Here is a 17,823-nt window from a genome sequence, read left to right on the forward strand (position 1 = left end):
TTAAACCTGTTTGCTGCTCTGTGAAATGAGTATCGATAATAATATTAATTCTGAGGGGGGGGGTGGAGATTAAGTGGGCTCAGGAGATTAAGTGCCTAATACTAAGTACTCCCTCAGTCAATGTCACAAGTATCATGCAGTGGGTCTGCGCAGGGAAGAAATGCCTCCAAAGAGGTCTCTGACGTACTCACAACTATTATGTTTGAAAAGCAGGTGAGTGCAGAGTGGCCTTCCACCAGGACACCACTCACCTCAGGGAAACATGGACAAGCTTTCGTCGGACCTGGGGGTCACATCTAATCTGACTTCAGCCTCCCCTCGGTGCCAAATAAAAGCAGTGCAATGTGTCAGCAGCAAGCGGGGGTATGGCTTACCCCGGCCCCACTACAAATCTAGTGTGTCCCTTGAGTACATGATTTTGCCTTTTTGTAACTCAGTTTCCTCACCTGAAATACTAACAATAGAAATATAAATTTGCTAGAAATAGCACTGAATTGCAGCATTTGAATCATTTTAAATTATTGCTGTGTATAGAACATACACAAAAGGATATTCCACTTAAAATAAAGAGTGCATTTTTAGAGTAAGTCTATTTACCTGAAGTCAAGTACACGGATGTCCTTATAGCCCGGTAACCCAGTAAATGCATTTTCAATCTGTTAAAAATAAAACTTATAAATAGGTAGGAATGTGAAAAAGGATGCAGAAAATAATGCTTTTAGGGGTAGAACATAATGTGCACCCTCTACTATTAGAAGCTTGAATGCATACACAGATACACATAGATCAGAAAGTTACTAAGAAAATAGTTACAATATTAGAAAATAGTCTTTACCACAACACTGATAGGTTTTTCTTTTTCATTTTGTCTTTTAAGGTTCTAATGTGCTTTAATATTAATTTTTGCTCAAATTGTAAAGAGCATACTTCTTATTGGCAAGCACTGTTCTTTCCCCTATGTGATGAAACGTGAAAAAGAACATTAGTTGCCCAAGAAGCCGTAACAGCATTTCTAAATGTCGTGTTTGGATTGGGAGCCTGGCTACAGCACACCGAGTGACAGTCAGGCGTTCATTTCCTAAGAGTGTCTGGGGGTGCCTGCTTCTTGTTCCCACAACCCAAGGGAACTGTGGACACAGCCAACATTAGGAAGAAATCTACAGGCCTGGGCTTACCCTCCAGAAGGGAGGCCTTGTGCACTGGTTGCCGCAGAGATGACGAAGCAGTGACCAGTAAGGTAACTGGACCAAAGATCAATTTATGAGCATCACACTTGTGGGAACCAGTTTTATTACTGCATCTGTAGTATCCGCCTCCCGCCCCCTCCCCCCCCCAATGTAAATCAGTATCTGCTTAGTGACTGGAGCAGGAAAAAGAGAATTCTAGACTGGACTAAATAGCTAAAAATAATCAAGTTATACACAAATACCAAATGCTTAACAAAATTTAACACTTAACCCACCACATTTCAGAAGATGAAATCTGACCAGGTTAGTCACTATGGGGCTCACACCACAAAAAGGGAAGGAAGTTGTCAGTGAACTTGGGAACTGCTAGTGGATCTCTAGGCATCTGATTTTAAAACCAAGTCCTTGTATAATCAGGAGAGTGAAATTTTTTTAAAGTTTTGGTTCAAAACAAAACATAAACAAACTCATAGGTACAGAGAACAAATAGATGGTTGCCAGGTGGGAGGGGGGTTGGGTGGCTAGGTGAAAAAGGTGAAGGGATTTAGAACTTGAGTTCAAGTTCAACTTGATAGTTACAGAATAATCACAGGGTAGACAGCATAGGGAATATAGTCAATAATACTGCAATAACTATATACGGTTACTAGACTCATCAAATAATCACTTTGTAAGTTATATAAATGTCTAACCATTATGCTATACAGCTGAAATTAATGTAATATTGAATGCCAACTGTAATTGAAAGAAATAAGCAAACAAACAAACAAATCTTGGTTCACTGAAGATCCTCATGCCTCAAGGATACAGAATCCAAATACATGATAATAATAATTTGCCTTGTTTTATTCTCTGAGAAGCAAGAAAGTAGTGCTATAATTCTTAGAGGATGGGGTGCGGATGGGATCCCAGGACGAGGACTCTTAGACTGAGGGATAAGTCCCAGCTGCTCTAGCTGGCAAAGTGGCCACGCATGTCTCTTTTACAGAATTAATCCTGCCCTGCTCACCAACCACATCGGTTTCTGTAAGATTAAAAGGAATGTAGCTGAAAGTACTCTATGAACTGCAAAATGCTATTTAATTGCCTATTTTTATTATTACTGAACCCACCTTTGGGGGGGGGCTTTGCCATTTCTTGAGTATAAACACATACAGATATTTTAACTCATCATATCCAGTTAGTTACTGTACAGGTGTTCAGGTGTAAGAAGTCATTTTACTTGACTAACATCAAGGTTAATAATAGATACAATGTATTGAGTGACTGCGATATGCCTGATTTTGCAATATTACTTCTAATCCTTGCAACAATCCCGAGAGATACATATTTTCCCAATTGTATAGATGAGAACACTGAGATGTCAACTCACTTGCCCAGGGTCATGCATTTGGTGAGTGACTGAATCAGAACTTATTCAGCCCCAAATCTCTCCAACACCAAATCCTATATTCTTCCCATTGAATTGCACGCCTCTTCCTCTTTCCCCCGACTCATAATGAATACGGTTTAGGACCAGGCCCAGGCCCGGGGAAACTGGGCAGCTCACCACAAGTTCTTACCTGAATTAAAATAAGGGGACTCTGTATGCCATAAAGGGAGGAGCCCTGAAAGGAAGGAGGAGACCTGATCTCCCCTTCTACTCCAGGGGCTGCCATGACCAGGAACCCGTTACTAGCCCTCCTGGGCCTCATCTACCGATGGATGCTGTCACCCACGTGGCTTCTGTGAGCAACCAGACGCCCTGCAGCCTACGGGACTCAGAGCAGTGTGCAAGGGCCCTGGGTTGATACTGTAGCTGTCTTCACGCCTCACCTTTCCCGCTAATGTCACATTTGGCATTGTCCCAAGCTTATCTTACTCTTACTCTTCTCATGAAAAAAAAAATAATGTGTTTTTTTCCCTCAATCCCCCAAGCAGGCTTTGTGTTTCCCGTGTGTCTTCCAATATTGCCTAAGAAATAACAGCGAAGGAACAAACCCTGTGGCTGTGCCTGCAGGAGCGCGTCGGAGGGCCCCCTTCAGTTGGCAGTAAACATGGTGACAAGACCTTTCAGAGCCTCACCCAGACCCCGCCGCCCCACACTAAGATGGCCCATCGGGAGATGTTTTGTTCCAAGTAAAGGGACAGGAATGCAGAGGCAGGCCAGGGAAGGAACTGTTTCACGGCAGGCCCAGACCCTTCAATACCTTCCAACCACCTCCAGCCAACAGCTCCCTACCTCATTAAGTCCCTGCGGGAGAGGGTTTTCAGAGTGTTTATTAGACTGTCCTAAATACGCAGCCATTCAGAATATTTGTTTACCCAAACACTGAGGCTTATTAAAGGTTCTGTAACCCAAGGGCGGAGAGAACCAGACGGCTGATCCAAGACACGATCTGACACAAGGCGGCCACTGGCCTGGCTGACATTTCTTCCACATACCGTGCAGCCTCCCAACTTGGCCACACGGCTAGGAAAATGAACGGTCTGGCCTGCACTCCCCATGTCTGATGGCTGCAATGATGCTGTTTGGCTGAGAGGTGCATATTTTTATTTCTCATCTAGACACTGTGTCTAGGGAAGGAAATTAGTCCGAGGTAATGGAACTGAAAAACGTGGCCAAGAAGAACCCCATCAAGAGGGAATGGAAAAGAAATAAACAGGAAGGAATGGGGTGCCCGGTAACTGGAGAGAGAGGGAGGATGGACCCTCGGTGCCTTCCTACACGAGAGCAAAGGCATGCAGGGGACAAGTTGGGTCATTTTTGACTGAGAGAATCTTCAGTTCAAGTTCTGTATAGAATTCTTCCAGAAAGGAGAATTGTGAGATGACCTGCTGCCTGGGTTTTTAAAGAAACCCTTTATTAAAAATACCTACTGCAAAGGAACAGAGATAGGAGGGACATGTACTTGTCACTGGGTGCCGTTTTGTCCTTTGAACTTGGCACCATGTTTTACCACGTTTGAACGGTGTGAACTGTTCAAAATCTTTCCATTTAAAAAAGTAGAACTGAGTATGAAAACTAAAGAAATTAAATATAATGTTTCGCAAAGAAAGACAATGCATTGTATGTAGTTTCTCAAAGATGCTCATTTTTCACAGGACACATTCTTCCTTGGCTTTGCAGCAAATGTTGGAAATAGCATTTATTTGTTAGATGGCAAATGTGTGAAGACTTTGTTTCAATGAAATAACCCATCTGCCTTCCAGGGAACTTTTCACAGAGCTTTCTGAAGAAATTGCTAAGCCATTACCCCCGAACAAAGCAGATGGAGGGCTTGAATCCAAAAGCTACCTCTAAGCATTGCTGTGAATATGGGAAATTTACCCCAGAAAACTGTTTTGCTTATTTAGAAAATGAATAAAAACAAACAAAAATCACTCACCTCTGCAATAAACTCTTCGACAAGGCTCTGGTGGCGGAAGCTAGAGGGATCCCGTAGTTCTTCCCTGTATGGCTCCCCAGAGAGGTGGATACTGAATTCTGCAACCTGCTCAGCTGCTGGCTTTGTGGATTCTTCTGTCACAGTCTCAATTTCATTGCTAATCTGCATTTTTAGGAAAAGAACAATAAATGTCAATGTCTACTCATTCAATCAACAAAAATGTATTGATTGTCTACTATATGCCAGATACTAGGCCAAAGGCAATTTCTAATGATGCTCTTCTATATAGTGTTTGAATTTGGAACTAATTGGGTGGACTTTCAGACATAGGTTAATATTAAAATTGCTGTGCATTTGTACATTCCTTTGAACACACAATGATTAGTTCAGGGAAAGATAGAACATATTTCAAAGATAACCACCAAATTTGACCATTTGTGAGTTAAAACAGAGTTTACTGTGCTAAAATTATCATCTAGAAATAGCTTAGAAGCTTGCTTCTCAACATTGTTTATATTTTTACAAATTCTTTCATGTCTGGCTTAATGATGACAGCTGGATTCTCAAATCTGTTTCTGCATTAATCAGTTCCAATATTTTGTTTTAGTTTAAGTATGTGAAGAAAATCTAGCCATACAGATAAGTATTGCAGAAGGAAGGAATATATTAACAGCTTTTCAGGTAATTGTGGATTTCTTTCTAGATACTACACCAAGGTCAAGAGGTGGTAGTTTCTTTTTTTTTTTTTTTAATATGTTTTTATTTTTCAGAGAGAGGAAGGGAGAGAAAAAGAGAGATATAGAAACATCAGTGATGAGAGAGAATCATTGATTAGCTGCCTCCTGCACATCCCTTCTGGGGATCGAGCCCGCAACCCGGGCATGTGCCCTTACGAGGAATCAAACAGTAACCTCCTGGTTCATAGGTTGACACTCAACCACAGAGCCACACCAGGAAGGAAGAGGTGGTAATTTCTTAATTGTTAATTACTATGTGGAATCTGAAACCATATCACCAAACTTTTTGTACTATGTATCATTAGAATCCAGGTTTTCCAGTGGCCAAGGTTTGGATAATTAGAGTGACAAAATGAATACTAAATTATAATCCAAATAATAAAATAAACATTCATGAGTCTAGACCTAGCCTGTTTGGCTCAGTGGATAGAGCGTTCGACCCCCGAACTGAAGGGTCCTGGGTTCGATTCCAGTCAAGTGAAAATCCCCAGATTGCAGGCTCAATCCCCAGTGGGGAGCATGCAGGAAGTGGCCAATCAGTGATTCTCTCTCATCATTGATGTTTCAACCTCTCTCCCTCTCTCTTCATCTCTGAAATAAAAACATTAAAAAAAAAAAAACATTCATGAGTCCATGCTAATGTAAGGTGACCAGATTTTAACATTGGTAAAGCGGGACACCATTGACCGGGGGAGGGGGGGAAATTTTTTTTTTTTTTTTTTTTAATATATTTTATTGATTTTTTACAGAGAGGAAGAGAGAGGGATAGAGAGTTAGAAACATCGATGAGAGAGAAACATCGATCAGCTGCCTCTTGCACACCCCCTACTGGGGATGTGCCCGCAACCAAGGTACATGCCCTTGACCGGAATCGAACCTGGGACCCTTGAGTCCACAGGCCGACACTCTATCCACTGAGCCAAACCAGTTTTGGCCCGGCGGGGGGGGGGGGGGGGGTTCTTGATTAAAAATTTGGTCTATATTGTAATCACTTTTGGTTTTTTTATTAAAAGGAAATTCACTTCTTAGATCATCGTTGAATTTGCATCCTCTTTTCTTACTCATTTTTTATCTAAAAACAATAATTTAAAATTATATTATAAATTATTATATACATATTGCTTAAAAACACAGTAAGTAGGTACATAATTACATGAACATATTTTATTGTTAGTTTATAAATTAAATTAATTTGATTGTTATAAAGTAACTATATTTTAAAAATTATTTTAATCCTATATTTCTTTCTAAATAATAACAATACTAACTTGTATTATTTTTCCTCTGAATTTGCCATAACGTAAGTCGTAAGTGTCACTTTCAAGGCCGGCACTAGACTTTTTGCCGCCACTATAAAATATAAATAATACAAGTACTATCTGCTAAATTCAAGAAAATTTATGAAATAAATAAATAAATTACCTAAATTATCTGAATAGCTGATTTGTAATGACATCACTTGTTTAGCTAGCTTACTAGCACGCAGTGCGATGTGTATCGTCTGAGAGACAGTTACAAAATGTTTTCGTCGTTGCCAATCCCAAAAAATGCCATTGTTCATTAAGTCCAAACAATGGTGGTCGAATTCTAACAACTGATCAACAATGCGAACTTTGATAAGCAGTTCTCGATAATCAGTTCTCAACAATTATTTGTTATTATTAAAGTTTAACATTATAAAATTAACAAAAATAATATAAAACTCATATCCTGGCTAAATAGCCACATGGCCGCCAAAAACCGTATATTCCCTTCCCGTTCTCCCGCCGTTCCCTAGCTTGTCGTGCATTCTTTCCAAAAATCGGGACTTCTTTAAAACGCCGCGGGACAAGGGACAAATTGTTAAAAATCGGGACTGTCCCGCCAAAAGCGGGACGTCTGGTCACCTTATGCTAATGTGATTTAATAAATAAATCTGAGAGAAATGACAATAGTTTCTTTTTTTAAAAAAAATATGTTTTTATTGATTTTTTACAGAGAGGAAGGGAGAGGGATAGACAGTTAGAAACATCGATGAGAGAGAAACATCGATCAGCTGCCTCCTACACACCCCCTACTGGGGATGTGCCTGCAACCAAGGTACATGCCCTTGACTGGAATTGAACCTGGGACCCTTCAGTCCACAGGCCGACGCTCTATCCACTGAGCCAAGCTGTTTAGGGCGACAATAGTTTCTTACAAAAGAATTCCAATTAATAAATACAGAAGGAATGAGAGAACTAGAAATCACTACTAGGACATACGATAATAATTGCTTGAGCTCATCTAATCCAAGTCCCTCCATTTGATACACAAGAAAACCAGGTATGGGAATGGAAGGTTGGCTAGCCTGCGGGATCATAGCCAATGGCAGAGTCAGGAAGAGAACACAAGGACTCTATCACGGTGCCATTTTCATCTCTGATGGATCACATAATCAGCGACTTTCGAAACTTTAGAAGATCCCACCATGGCTTCTGATGCTTGAACTCTCTCCACACTATCCCTGACAACAGCTGCTCATCCTCAATTTAAATGGCTCTGATGAGAAAGAGTCATGACCTTCAAAGGCAGACCACTGCATTTCCAAAAGAAGCTCTCCTGGTTGTAAAGTTTTCAATATTAAACTCAAATTTATTTCCTTGTAACTTAATCATTGATCCCAGCTCTGTAGCCTGGGACAGCTATAAACACTGTGGTCACCAGAGAGCCCTTCAAATAAGTACAGGCAGCCATCATGCCTTTCCTGACTGCTCCCTGTGCCTCTCCTGCCGACACTTCTCAGGCTTGTAATGTCTTCCTCAGAGTGTGGCACACACCAATGAGGTCCGATCGACTAAAATATGGTAGGATGACCACCTCCCTTGTGATAGTTCCTATATCTGTATTATGCAACCCAAAATCATAATAGCTTTTACTAGGTGATTCTCCCCCCGTAACTGCATCATACTGCTGATTCATACTGACAGTAACACCAGCACAAACTCTTAGCCTTAAATAGAACTTTGTACAAGATTTTGAATTTTTCCATGTTAAATTTTACCTCACTAGATTTGGGCAGAAACTTCTATTTCCAGTATTATTTTATAAAAGAAATATGCTTAGTAACCTTACTGCTACAGAATGCCTAAAATGCTGAATAAATATTTTTAATGTTTTGAAAGCATAGGTCATTTGCAAGAAAGAAATCCCCAATGGGTCAAGAAAGATTGGAAGAATCCAGGGAGCCCTGACCAGTTTGGCTCAGTGGATAGAGCATCGGTCTGCAGACTGAAGGGTCCTGGGTTCGATTCCAGTCAAGGGCATGTACCTTGGTTGCGGGCACATCCCCAGTAGGGGGTGTGCAGGAGGCAGCTGATCAATGTTTCTCTCTCATCGATGTTTCTAGCTCTCTATCCCTCTCCCTTCCTCTCTGTAAAAAAATCAATAAAATATATTTTTTTTTAAAAAAGAAGAAGAAGAATCCAGGGAGGTGATTAAGTGTTGTTTGTGTACATGCTGTATATGCTGTTCCCTTGAGGCCTCGGCTTTAGTTTTACCTTTTATCACAAAGTAGAAGGTCTGTGCATGTTCAAAATCAGACCAAAGAATCTCACAAAAAGTAAGGATTTTAAAAGCTCTACAGACAGTTTGAAACAAATTAATCTAAGTTAAAGGGAGAATTAATGAACTGAAAGACATATTTAAAAGCAAAACAGAAAGACGAAGAAATTAAAATTATTAGAGAAATAAACATGAGAAATAAAATGAGGTCAGACATATCTAATCATAAGGGATAATAGCTGAGAATTTCTTTTATAACCATTTTTGTGAAACTGAAGAATCTCAAATACTGTATAGTATTTTACATATATATAGTATATGAGATATACAGTAGTAGAGATTTTGCTGTTTTACAAAAATGGATATAGATGTATATTTATGTTTATTTATTTTTCTTTGGATTTGTTGTATTTCCTTATTGTGAGGCTTTATGTCTATCATACATTCTGAGAAATTCTCAGCTGTTATCTCTTGTGAGGTATACATATATATATATATATACACATACATATATATATACACACACACATATATATACTAGAGGTCCAATGCATGAAATTCGTGCAAGGGGCTCGGCCCTCACAGCCCAGGGTCTGTCCAGAAGGTTGTTCAGCTGTCTGGTCTAATTAGCATATTACACTTTTATTTTATATATATATATATATAATATATATATATATATACACACACACACATATATACACACACACACACACACTCTCTCTCTCTCACACTAGAGGCCCAGTGCACTAATTCGTGCACAGGTGGGGTCCAGCTGGCCCAGCACCAATTGGGGTGGATTGGCGGGGCTGGGCCTGTCAGGAGGAGGAGATGGCAGGAGGTTGGCTGGCTGGCCCGCCCCAATCAGGGCTTGATCAGGGCTGGGCCGGCTCAGGGAAGGGGCCGTGAGTGATTGGCCAGTGGGCCCTGCCCCCGATTGGGGTTTGGGGGCCGATTGGGGTGGGGCCTGCCATGCCCCCGAATGGGGTGGGGGGTACTGATCAGAGGCCAGCGGCCTGGGGGAGGGACCATGGGTGGTTAGCCAGCCATCCCTGCCCCTATGGGGTGAGGGGGCCCATCTGGGGTGGGGCTGGGTGGAGGGAGGGGCCGTAGGAGGTTGTCGGGCTGGCCTTGCCCCCTATTGGGGTGGAGGGTGTGATCAGGGGAGGGCAGGCTGGTGGGGCAGGCTGATGGGGGCGGGGCTGGCTGGGGAGAAGGGAGGGGGCGTTAGGCTGGCTCTTGATTGGGGTGGGAGAGTCTGATCAGGGGCAGGCTGGCAGCAGGAAGGGGCCTCGAGGTTGGCCAGTGGCCCCACCCCCTGATTAGCCAGTTCGCTGGCCACAATGAGCGTCATAGCGACCAGTCATTATGGTCATTATGGCCATTACAGTAACTGGCTTTTTATATATATAGATAGAGAGAAAGAGAGAGAAGACAAGGAATACTTTTAAAAGGGGAGCTCCTTTCAAAGGGATCACAATGTCCTGAAACAAGAGAATCCCCATGCAGTTAAATTTATTATTTGTCGTTCATTGATATATATTTACACTTAAGTTTATTGCATCATAAACTACATATAGTTCATTCCAATAATGCATATTTTGCTTTTTAAAATAATCCTGTTTGTTGTCTTCATGACTCAAGTTAAAGAATCCCTTGGGGGGAAGAATAGGAATTGTATTTGCTTGCATGTGCCTTTAAGAAGCCTGGAGCCTGGCTGGTGGCTCAGTGGTTGAGCGTCGACCTAGGAACCAGGAATTCAGGGTTTTATATCAGGTCAGAGCACATGCCCAGGTTGCAGACTTGATCCCAGTAGGGGGCATGCAGGAGGCAGCAGATCAATGGTTTTCTCTCATCATTGATGTTTTCTATCTCTCCCTTTCCCTTCTCTCTGAAATCAATATTTTTAAAAATGAAGTCTGGAATAATTCACAAGAACATAACAAAAGCAATTGCCTGATAGGGTGTGGGGAAGGGGTAGTGTAGAGTGGAAACTGGGAAGATGACAGGGTTAAATATGTGACCAATTATCTCTTATATTTGTAATTCTTAGACCCATGTGAATGTAATATCCTTGAAAAAAAATAAGCAAAAAAAACAACAACAACAATAAAAGGACTTCCAAAAAAAAGTAGACAAAACAACCAGAATAACAACTGAACTGACAGTTAAGTTCCCAGTTGTAACAATAAAAGTTAGAAAATCCTACCTAATAATAGACAAATATGCAAATTGACCATACCTTCGCTATGCCCGTGATTGGCCAGGAGGCGCGGGGGGGCGGGACTCGGGGTGGCCGGGGTGGCCGGGGTGGCCGATTGGGCCGGCGGGACACTGAGCTCGCATCGCCAGTGGTGGCTCGAGCTCAGCGTCTGCGCCATGGCTGTGCTGCGGCACAGGAGGGGCCTCTGGGGCAGCGAGCTCACGTCCCACCGTGGACCATCAAAAGCGGGGGAGCTGGGTGCCTGTCCACTCAGGCACCAGGCCTTTCAGAAGCCTCCGCTGGGCCAGAGGCTTCTGAAAGGCCTGGTGCACCAGCAGACAGGCACCCAGCTCCCCCGCGATCGAAAGCAAATGCGTGGGAGCTGGGTGCCTATCCGCTCAGGCACCAGACCTTTCAGAAGCCTCCACTGGGCCGGAGGCTTCTGAAAGGCCTGGTGCACCAGCGGACAGGCACCCAGCTCCCCCATGATCGAAAGCAAAAGCGTGAAGGGGACCCTACACGTGCATGATTCAATCATGCACTGGGCCTCTAGTAGTGAAATAAACCTTGACCTCAAAAAAATACCTCAATTTAGCATTTAATACAGATTTAAAATATTTTTCTAAAATAAGGGAATAATAAAGATATTTTCAGTTGATCAAAAATTGAGATTGAACCAGTGAGAGACTCTCACTAAAGTAATATCAGGAGCATATATTTCAGAAGGAAAATTAGCCTCAAATAGATGTCTAAAATGCAAAAAAATAATTTTAAGAAAAAAAATTATAAACATCATTTATCAGTGTATATAAATGTAAAACAAACTTTACTATATAAAACATAGTATAGTCTAATTTATAGGCATAAAAAGACACTAAAATAGAGGGGGGGAAAGAACAAAAATACTGAAAATAGAATATAAATCAGTAGGGTGGTCATTTGAAGTACAGTGTTCTAATTTTCCCATATTGCTCAGGATAAGGACAAAGATTTTAAACATTTAAATTTTGATAGAAAAACATATATTATAACTTATAGTGTAACTACAAAGAAAATAGAAAAAGTACATGATTGCTAAAATGGTAGATGGAAAAATGTATTAGGAAAAACTGAAATGCAAAATTGTATCTTGGGCTTTATTTTGAACTAATTCTTGTTAGGTATTTCTATAGTGTTTTCTTTTATAAATTGGCTTCAAATCTCCCTTTCTATTTGGGATATTAATGTTCCAATTGATGATACACAATTCCTTCATTTCTACTATAGTAAGTTTTATCTTGTTCTATAAAACTTTCCAGACCTAAATCATAATTATTCTGACTCAAATTTAGAACTACAGTATCACTTTTTATTCATTCATTCACAAGTATTTCTCAAGTGGTGATATTTTTAGCACCATCAACTTGGAACACAGTGTTACTGAAGGTAAAAGTACTGATTTGGGCATCAACTCAGGCATCCCAATCTATTACCAGCCTTGTTCAGTTATAGGGAGGCTGGTGGGGCAGAGTGGGTGATTTATTCTGATTTTATATATGTTAAAAAGTTGAAGTTTAAGAAGAGAAGTGCAAGGTAACTAAACTGTGCCTTTCTACTAAATATGTTCAGACTTTGCTATATATTACATAATCAAGGATTTATAAACCCAAACATTTAAAAATACATATTTAACAACATTTCTAATAAAACATTTCTACCTTCCTGGACAGTGTGTACTTTTTAAAGAATCTGAATGTGGTAAAAAAAAAAAAATCAACTTAATGTTGTACAGTGGCCAGGTTATGTATGTGAAAAGAATAGTGCTTCTAGATTTTTTTTAAGTGTATTTTTATTGATTTCAGAGTGGAAAGGAGAGGGAGAGAGAAATAGAAACATCAATGATGAGAGAGAATCATTGATCAGCTGCCTCCTGCACACCCCACAATGGGGTCAAGCCCACAACCTAGGCATGTGCCCCTGACCGGAATCAAAACTGGGAACCTTCAGTCCACAGGCTAACACTCTATCCACTGAGCCAAACCAGCCAGGGCTGCTTCTAGATTTGTTAATGACATAAAATCTATATCCTTTTACTCTGAAGAAGAGGAGGCTAAGTCCTGGTCAATTTAGGGATAGAAGAATATAGGCAAAAATCCCCAAAGAAAATTATGTCCTGTAGCCCACAAGAGACGGTGAGTGGGCTTACCACAAGGACAGTTCCCCAGAACCCAAGTCATCTCATTTACAACTTGAAGCCCTCTCTCGCCAAAAGCTGTTTTACTTGACTCTCCAAGGAATCTTTTTAATGCACTGGTTTTAGAACCCAAAACATTTTCATCAAGGGAACCACAGGAAGTCCTGCGTACTCTGACAATGGCATAATAACCTCCCTTAACCCCTGTTCTGTTTGGGATATTAATGTTCCAATGATTATACACAATTCCTTCATTTCTACTGCTGTGTTCTCCATGTTAGAAACTAAATAAAACAGAGCGTCACTCACACTCTCCTCTGGTCTCCCCAAGCGGCTCTCTGCGGTACCTGCCGAGGAGGTCACCCCTGGATATGGAACTCTGAGGGCAGCACCTAACAGAAAAAGAAAAGCATGTGCATGAATCCAGTCCCTGACCAAGCCAGAATCCATATCAGGAAATAAGGAACTGACTACTAAACCATAAGTCACTTGCTTTTTCACTCTGGAAATTCTGTGCATTCTACCCTTAAGACATATTTGCATAGAGTCTTCCCAGGACAAGAGATTATTATGATTCATTCATTCATTCATTCATTGAACAAGCATTTACTGAACACCTAGTACATGTCAGGCTCTGTGCAAGATGCTAGGGATTCAGACGAAGCCCCTGTCCTGGAAGAGCCCTCCAGGAAAGGGGACAGACACTGAAGGAAGTGACGCTGCCACAGAGGGAGGTGGGTGAAGGTTGGAGACTAAGCATGACTTGACCACTGTTGAAGCTGGGCCTTGTGCTATCCTAATCTTCGTGTGTGTTTGAAATTTCCAATAAAGTGAAGCTTTTAAAAAAATTAATAAAGAAAGCAACTACCAATTTACAGGAAACAGAGAGGTCAGAGGAACATGTTAAAGTACACGGCAGAATGCAGCCAGGAAACTCCTTACTCTGGGAAACTCTACAAGACAAATGACAAATGCTGGGCCTGGGAGGGTCCTCCCTGTTGGCATGAGCAATGGTTATTGTATCATACTCAATAACTAAAGGTTTTTAAGTACCCACAGCATAATGCCATAAAATAAAATTTTTAATTACTTTTACTTGAGTCTCTTGAACAACATAGAGAGAGAGAGAGAGAGAAACACAGTATTTTTTAAAATGTGAGCTGAAAAATGTTTGCTTGAAAGGTTGTGTTAAACCATAAATAATTTTGAAAGAAAAGTAAGTAAAGGCAAAAAGCATACCTTCCAATGTTGAGGTATCGCCAACAGGAACTAGAGATGACAACTCAGGGCTGGGGGGGAAAAAATGTTTGGGGTTAATAAAATGATAGAAATGTGAGGGCCTATGTGGTGCTTTCTATTCCCAAGAAGGAATTAGCTAGATTTCCTTTTCTTAATTTTTAATTGATTTTTAGAGAGAGAAGCATCAATTGATTGCCTCCTGCACATGTCTGCACACACCTCACACTGCCCCCACTGGAGATCGAGCCCCTACTGGGGGATTGAGCCCGCAACCCAGGTATGTCAAACCAGGAGCCACACTGGGCAGGGCAGGAATTCATTAGATTTTCAAACAAAGATTCCAAATCAAAGTACTGAATAGCAAGTTTTTAAAAAATAGTCTTCATAATTTATTTATTTTCTATTTATTGATTCCTGCTCAATTAGAAAGTACTCACCCACTTATTATATCATCCCTCCTCCATTTTATTTCTTCTCAGTTTTTATCACTATGTGCAATTATTTTGTTCATTTATTATCTACTAGAAGCCCGATGCACAAAGATTCGTGCTAGAATGGGCTATCCTTTCCCTGGCTGCCGGCACCACCTTTCCACTCCGGCCCAGCCCCTTTCCACTCAGGCCCCGGAGCCGCCTCTTTCTGCTCCGGCCCTGCCTTCCCATGTTGCCCAGAGGCCCTGAGAGACCGGGGGTGGGGCAGAATGCCTGCGTCCCACCCCCGTCACTTGGCACCTGTGTATGCAAATTAACCTGCCATCTTTGTTGGGTTAATTTGCATATCACTCCTGATTGGCTGGTGGCGTAGTGGAGGTACAGTCAATTTACATGTTTGACTATTATTCGGTAAGACTAGAGGCCCGGTGCATGAATTTGTGCACTGGTGGAGTTCAGCCAGTCCACCCTGATGGGGGCAAGCAGGGGCGGGCTGGCTGGGGTGAGAGGCCGTGGGCGGTTTGCCAGCCGGCCCCACCTGCTCGGGGGCAGGGGGACCCGCTTGGGAACAAGGCCAGCTGGGGTGAGGGGCCAGGGAGGGGGGCAGTTTGCTGGCCGGCCCCACCCCCAATCAGGGTGGGGGTACCTGCTCGGGGGCGGGGTCGGCCAGGGCAGGGTGAGGGTCATTCCGCTGTTAGGTCAATTTGCATATTACCGTTTTATTATATAGGGTTTCTTTATTTCTGTCTCCAATCCCTTAATCTTCTGAGATGGCACTGTCTAATATGGTAGTCACTGGACATATGTGGCAATTTAAATTAACTAAAACTGAATAAAGTTTAAAATTCAGTTCCTCATTCACACTAATCACATTTCAAATGCTCAATAGTCCCATGTGGTTAATGGCTGCACATTGGACAGCACGGTAAAGAGCATTTCCATTACCACACAGAAAGAACTGCCTTAAGGATCTAAACTCCTTGAGATCAAGGACTTTACCTGCCATGTTCTTGCTGCATCTCCAGCCTAAATAGTACCTGCTATTTAGTAGACATTAAATAGATCTTTTTTTAAATATATTTTTATTGATTTCAAAGAGGAAAGGAGAGGGAGATAGAGATAGAAACATCAAAGATGAGAGAGAATCATTGATTGGCTGCCTCCTGCAAGCCCCACACTGGGGATTGAGCCCTGCAACCCGGGCATGTACCCTGACCGGGAATCGAACCATGACCTCCTGGTTCAGAGGTCAGTGCTCAACCATTGAGCCACACTAGCCAGGCTTAAATAGATCTTTTTGAATGAATAAATAAATACTATTGGCAAAACAGTGTAGGAGGCATGTGTCATATAGTTGTTAACAAAACACCCATGGTCTATGAAAGTTACAGTCTTCTAGAAAATAGATAGCAAATAAATGATTATAAATACAATTAGTACAGACTGGAAAGTACTAGCATCTAAAGGGAACATACAAGCACAACTCTCAGCTCATTTGAGAGACCGTAGAAATCATAAAATCACTTTCTATAAAGAAAGTCAAGCTTGGAGAAATGGCTGCTGTAGGCCACTGCTAGTAGGCTTCAGGTCTCCCAGCCGTCCTTCAACCATGCAACTGCAAGCAGAGATCCCCACTCTGAAGGAAAGAAAGTAGGTTTCTGCAAGTTTAAATTTCCATACTCAAAAAATATAAAAATTAAATTACAGTAATTCGGGGAAGTTTTAGAACTTTAAAATTTGTGTGCATGTCCTAAGGGAATGGGCTGTTTCCTTACCCCTTTTTCAAAGGAGCTGGATGGTGATAACACCAGTTTTCAATTCATAGCAATTGAAAACTCTATTCAACTTTACACAAGTCAGACTCCTAAGGCGATTCAATCAGTCAAAAACATTTCCCTCACAGACTTGCCAATGTGCCATGAGTCCCATCTTTAGAATAACTCCTTTGGATTGCCCTGCTGCCCCAAATTAGCTTTTTGGGGGTAGGGGGTCAAAGCCACCAGATAAACATGGCACACATCTTCAGGAATCAATTTTACTTGATGCAGAGGCAGTTGGAGAGCGAAGTAAAAACTGATAGATAATTTAAAATAGTTTAATATTTTTAAATGTGGCTATATAAAGTTTAAATAAATATTAAGATAAAACATGGTAATTCAAAGGCATTTCATGCCTGGAACTGGAGTTGGGAGTCAACAAGGGCTATAATCCCTAAACCTTCAGGCTTTAGTAGAAAATTTGAGAAATGCAGATTAAAACAAAGCAAAACAAGCAAACAAACAAACAAAAAACCACAATTCTTCTGGTTTTTAAAAATACTATCTAAAATATATATATATATATATTAAACTATTACACCAAACCTGTCACTATTGGTTATTCATAGTGCATTTGTAGGACACTGTTTACTAAGTGAGCTGTCATCTAGAAGGATCTAAAGGAATACGACCTCTGGATAAGTCATTTTGATGTGGGATGAGCTGAGGAAGCACCAAGTGGCTTCTTTCTCCTTTTTCCCCCCCCTATTGACTTCAGAGAGAAGATAGGAGAGGGAGAGAGAGGTAGAAACATCAATGATGAAAATCATCAGTCGGCTGCCTCTTGCATGCCCCCTACTTGGGATTGAGCCCACAACCCAAGCATGTGCCCAGATCAGGAATCTAACCGTGTACTCCTGGTTCATGGGTTGACACTCAACCACTGAGGGACACTGGCAGGGCAAAAGGCTTTTTGCACACAGGCTGGTGTGGTTCAGTTGGTTGGGTGCCATCCTGTGTATTGAAAGGTTGCCGGTTTGATTCCCAGTCAGGGTACATGCCGGGTTGTGGGCTCAATCCCCATTAGGGGATGTGCAGGAGGCAGCCAATTGATGTTTCACTCTAACATTGATGTTTTTCTCTCTCTCCCTTTTCCTTCTTCTCTCTCTAAAAATCAATAAAACATTTTTTAAAAAGGGGTTGCAG

The 17,823-nt window shown here is 41.5% G+C and overlaps 1 protein-coding gene across 1 annotated transcript in view; it reads right to left on the bottom strand.

Annotated features, from left to right (window-relative positions):
* The window catches only part of IMPG2 (interphotoreceptor matrix proteoglycan 2), a 98,599-nt gene that overhangs the window by 49,352 nt on the left and 31,424 nt on the right, over positions 1 to 17,823 (bottom strand). The window contains exons 5-8 of the mRNA XM_054712260.1: positions 14,430 to 14,479; positions 13,500 to 13,582; positions 4,556 to 4,717; positions 598 to 656 (exon numbers count right to left, since the gene is read on the bottom strand). Of these exons, the coding sequence (XP_054568235.1) occupies positions 598 to 656; positions 4,556 to 4,717; positions 13,500 to 13,582; positions 14,430 to 14,479 (354 nt within the window). The remainder of the gene's footprint in view (positions 1 to 597; positions 657 to 4,555; positions 4,718 to 13,499; positions 13,583 to 14,429; positions 14,480 to 17,823) is intronic.

Source organism: Eptesicus fuscus, chromosome 3 (assembly GCF_027574615.1).
Source record: "Eptesicus fuscus isolate TK198812 chromosome 3, DD_ASM_mEF_20220401, whole genome shotgun sequence".
Lineage (NCBI taxonomy): Eukaryota > Metazoa > Chordata > Mammalia > Chiroptera > Vespertilionidae > Eptesicus > Eptesicus fuscus.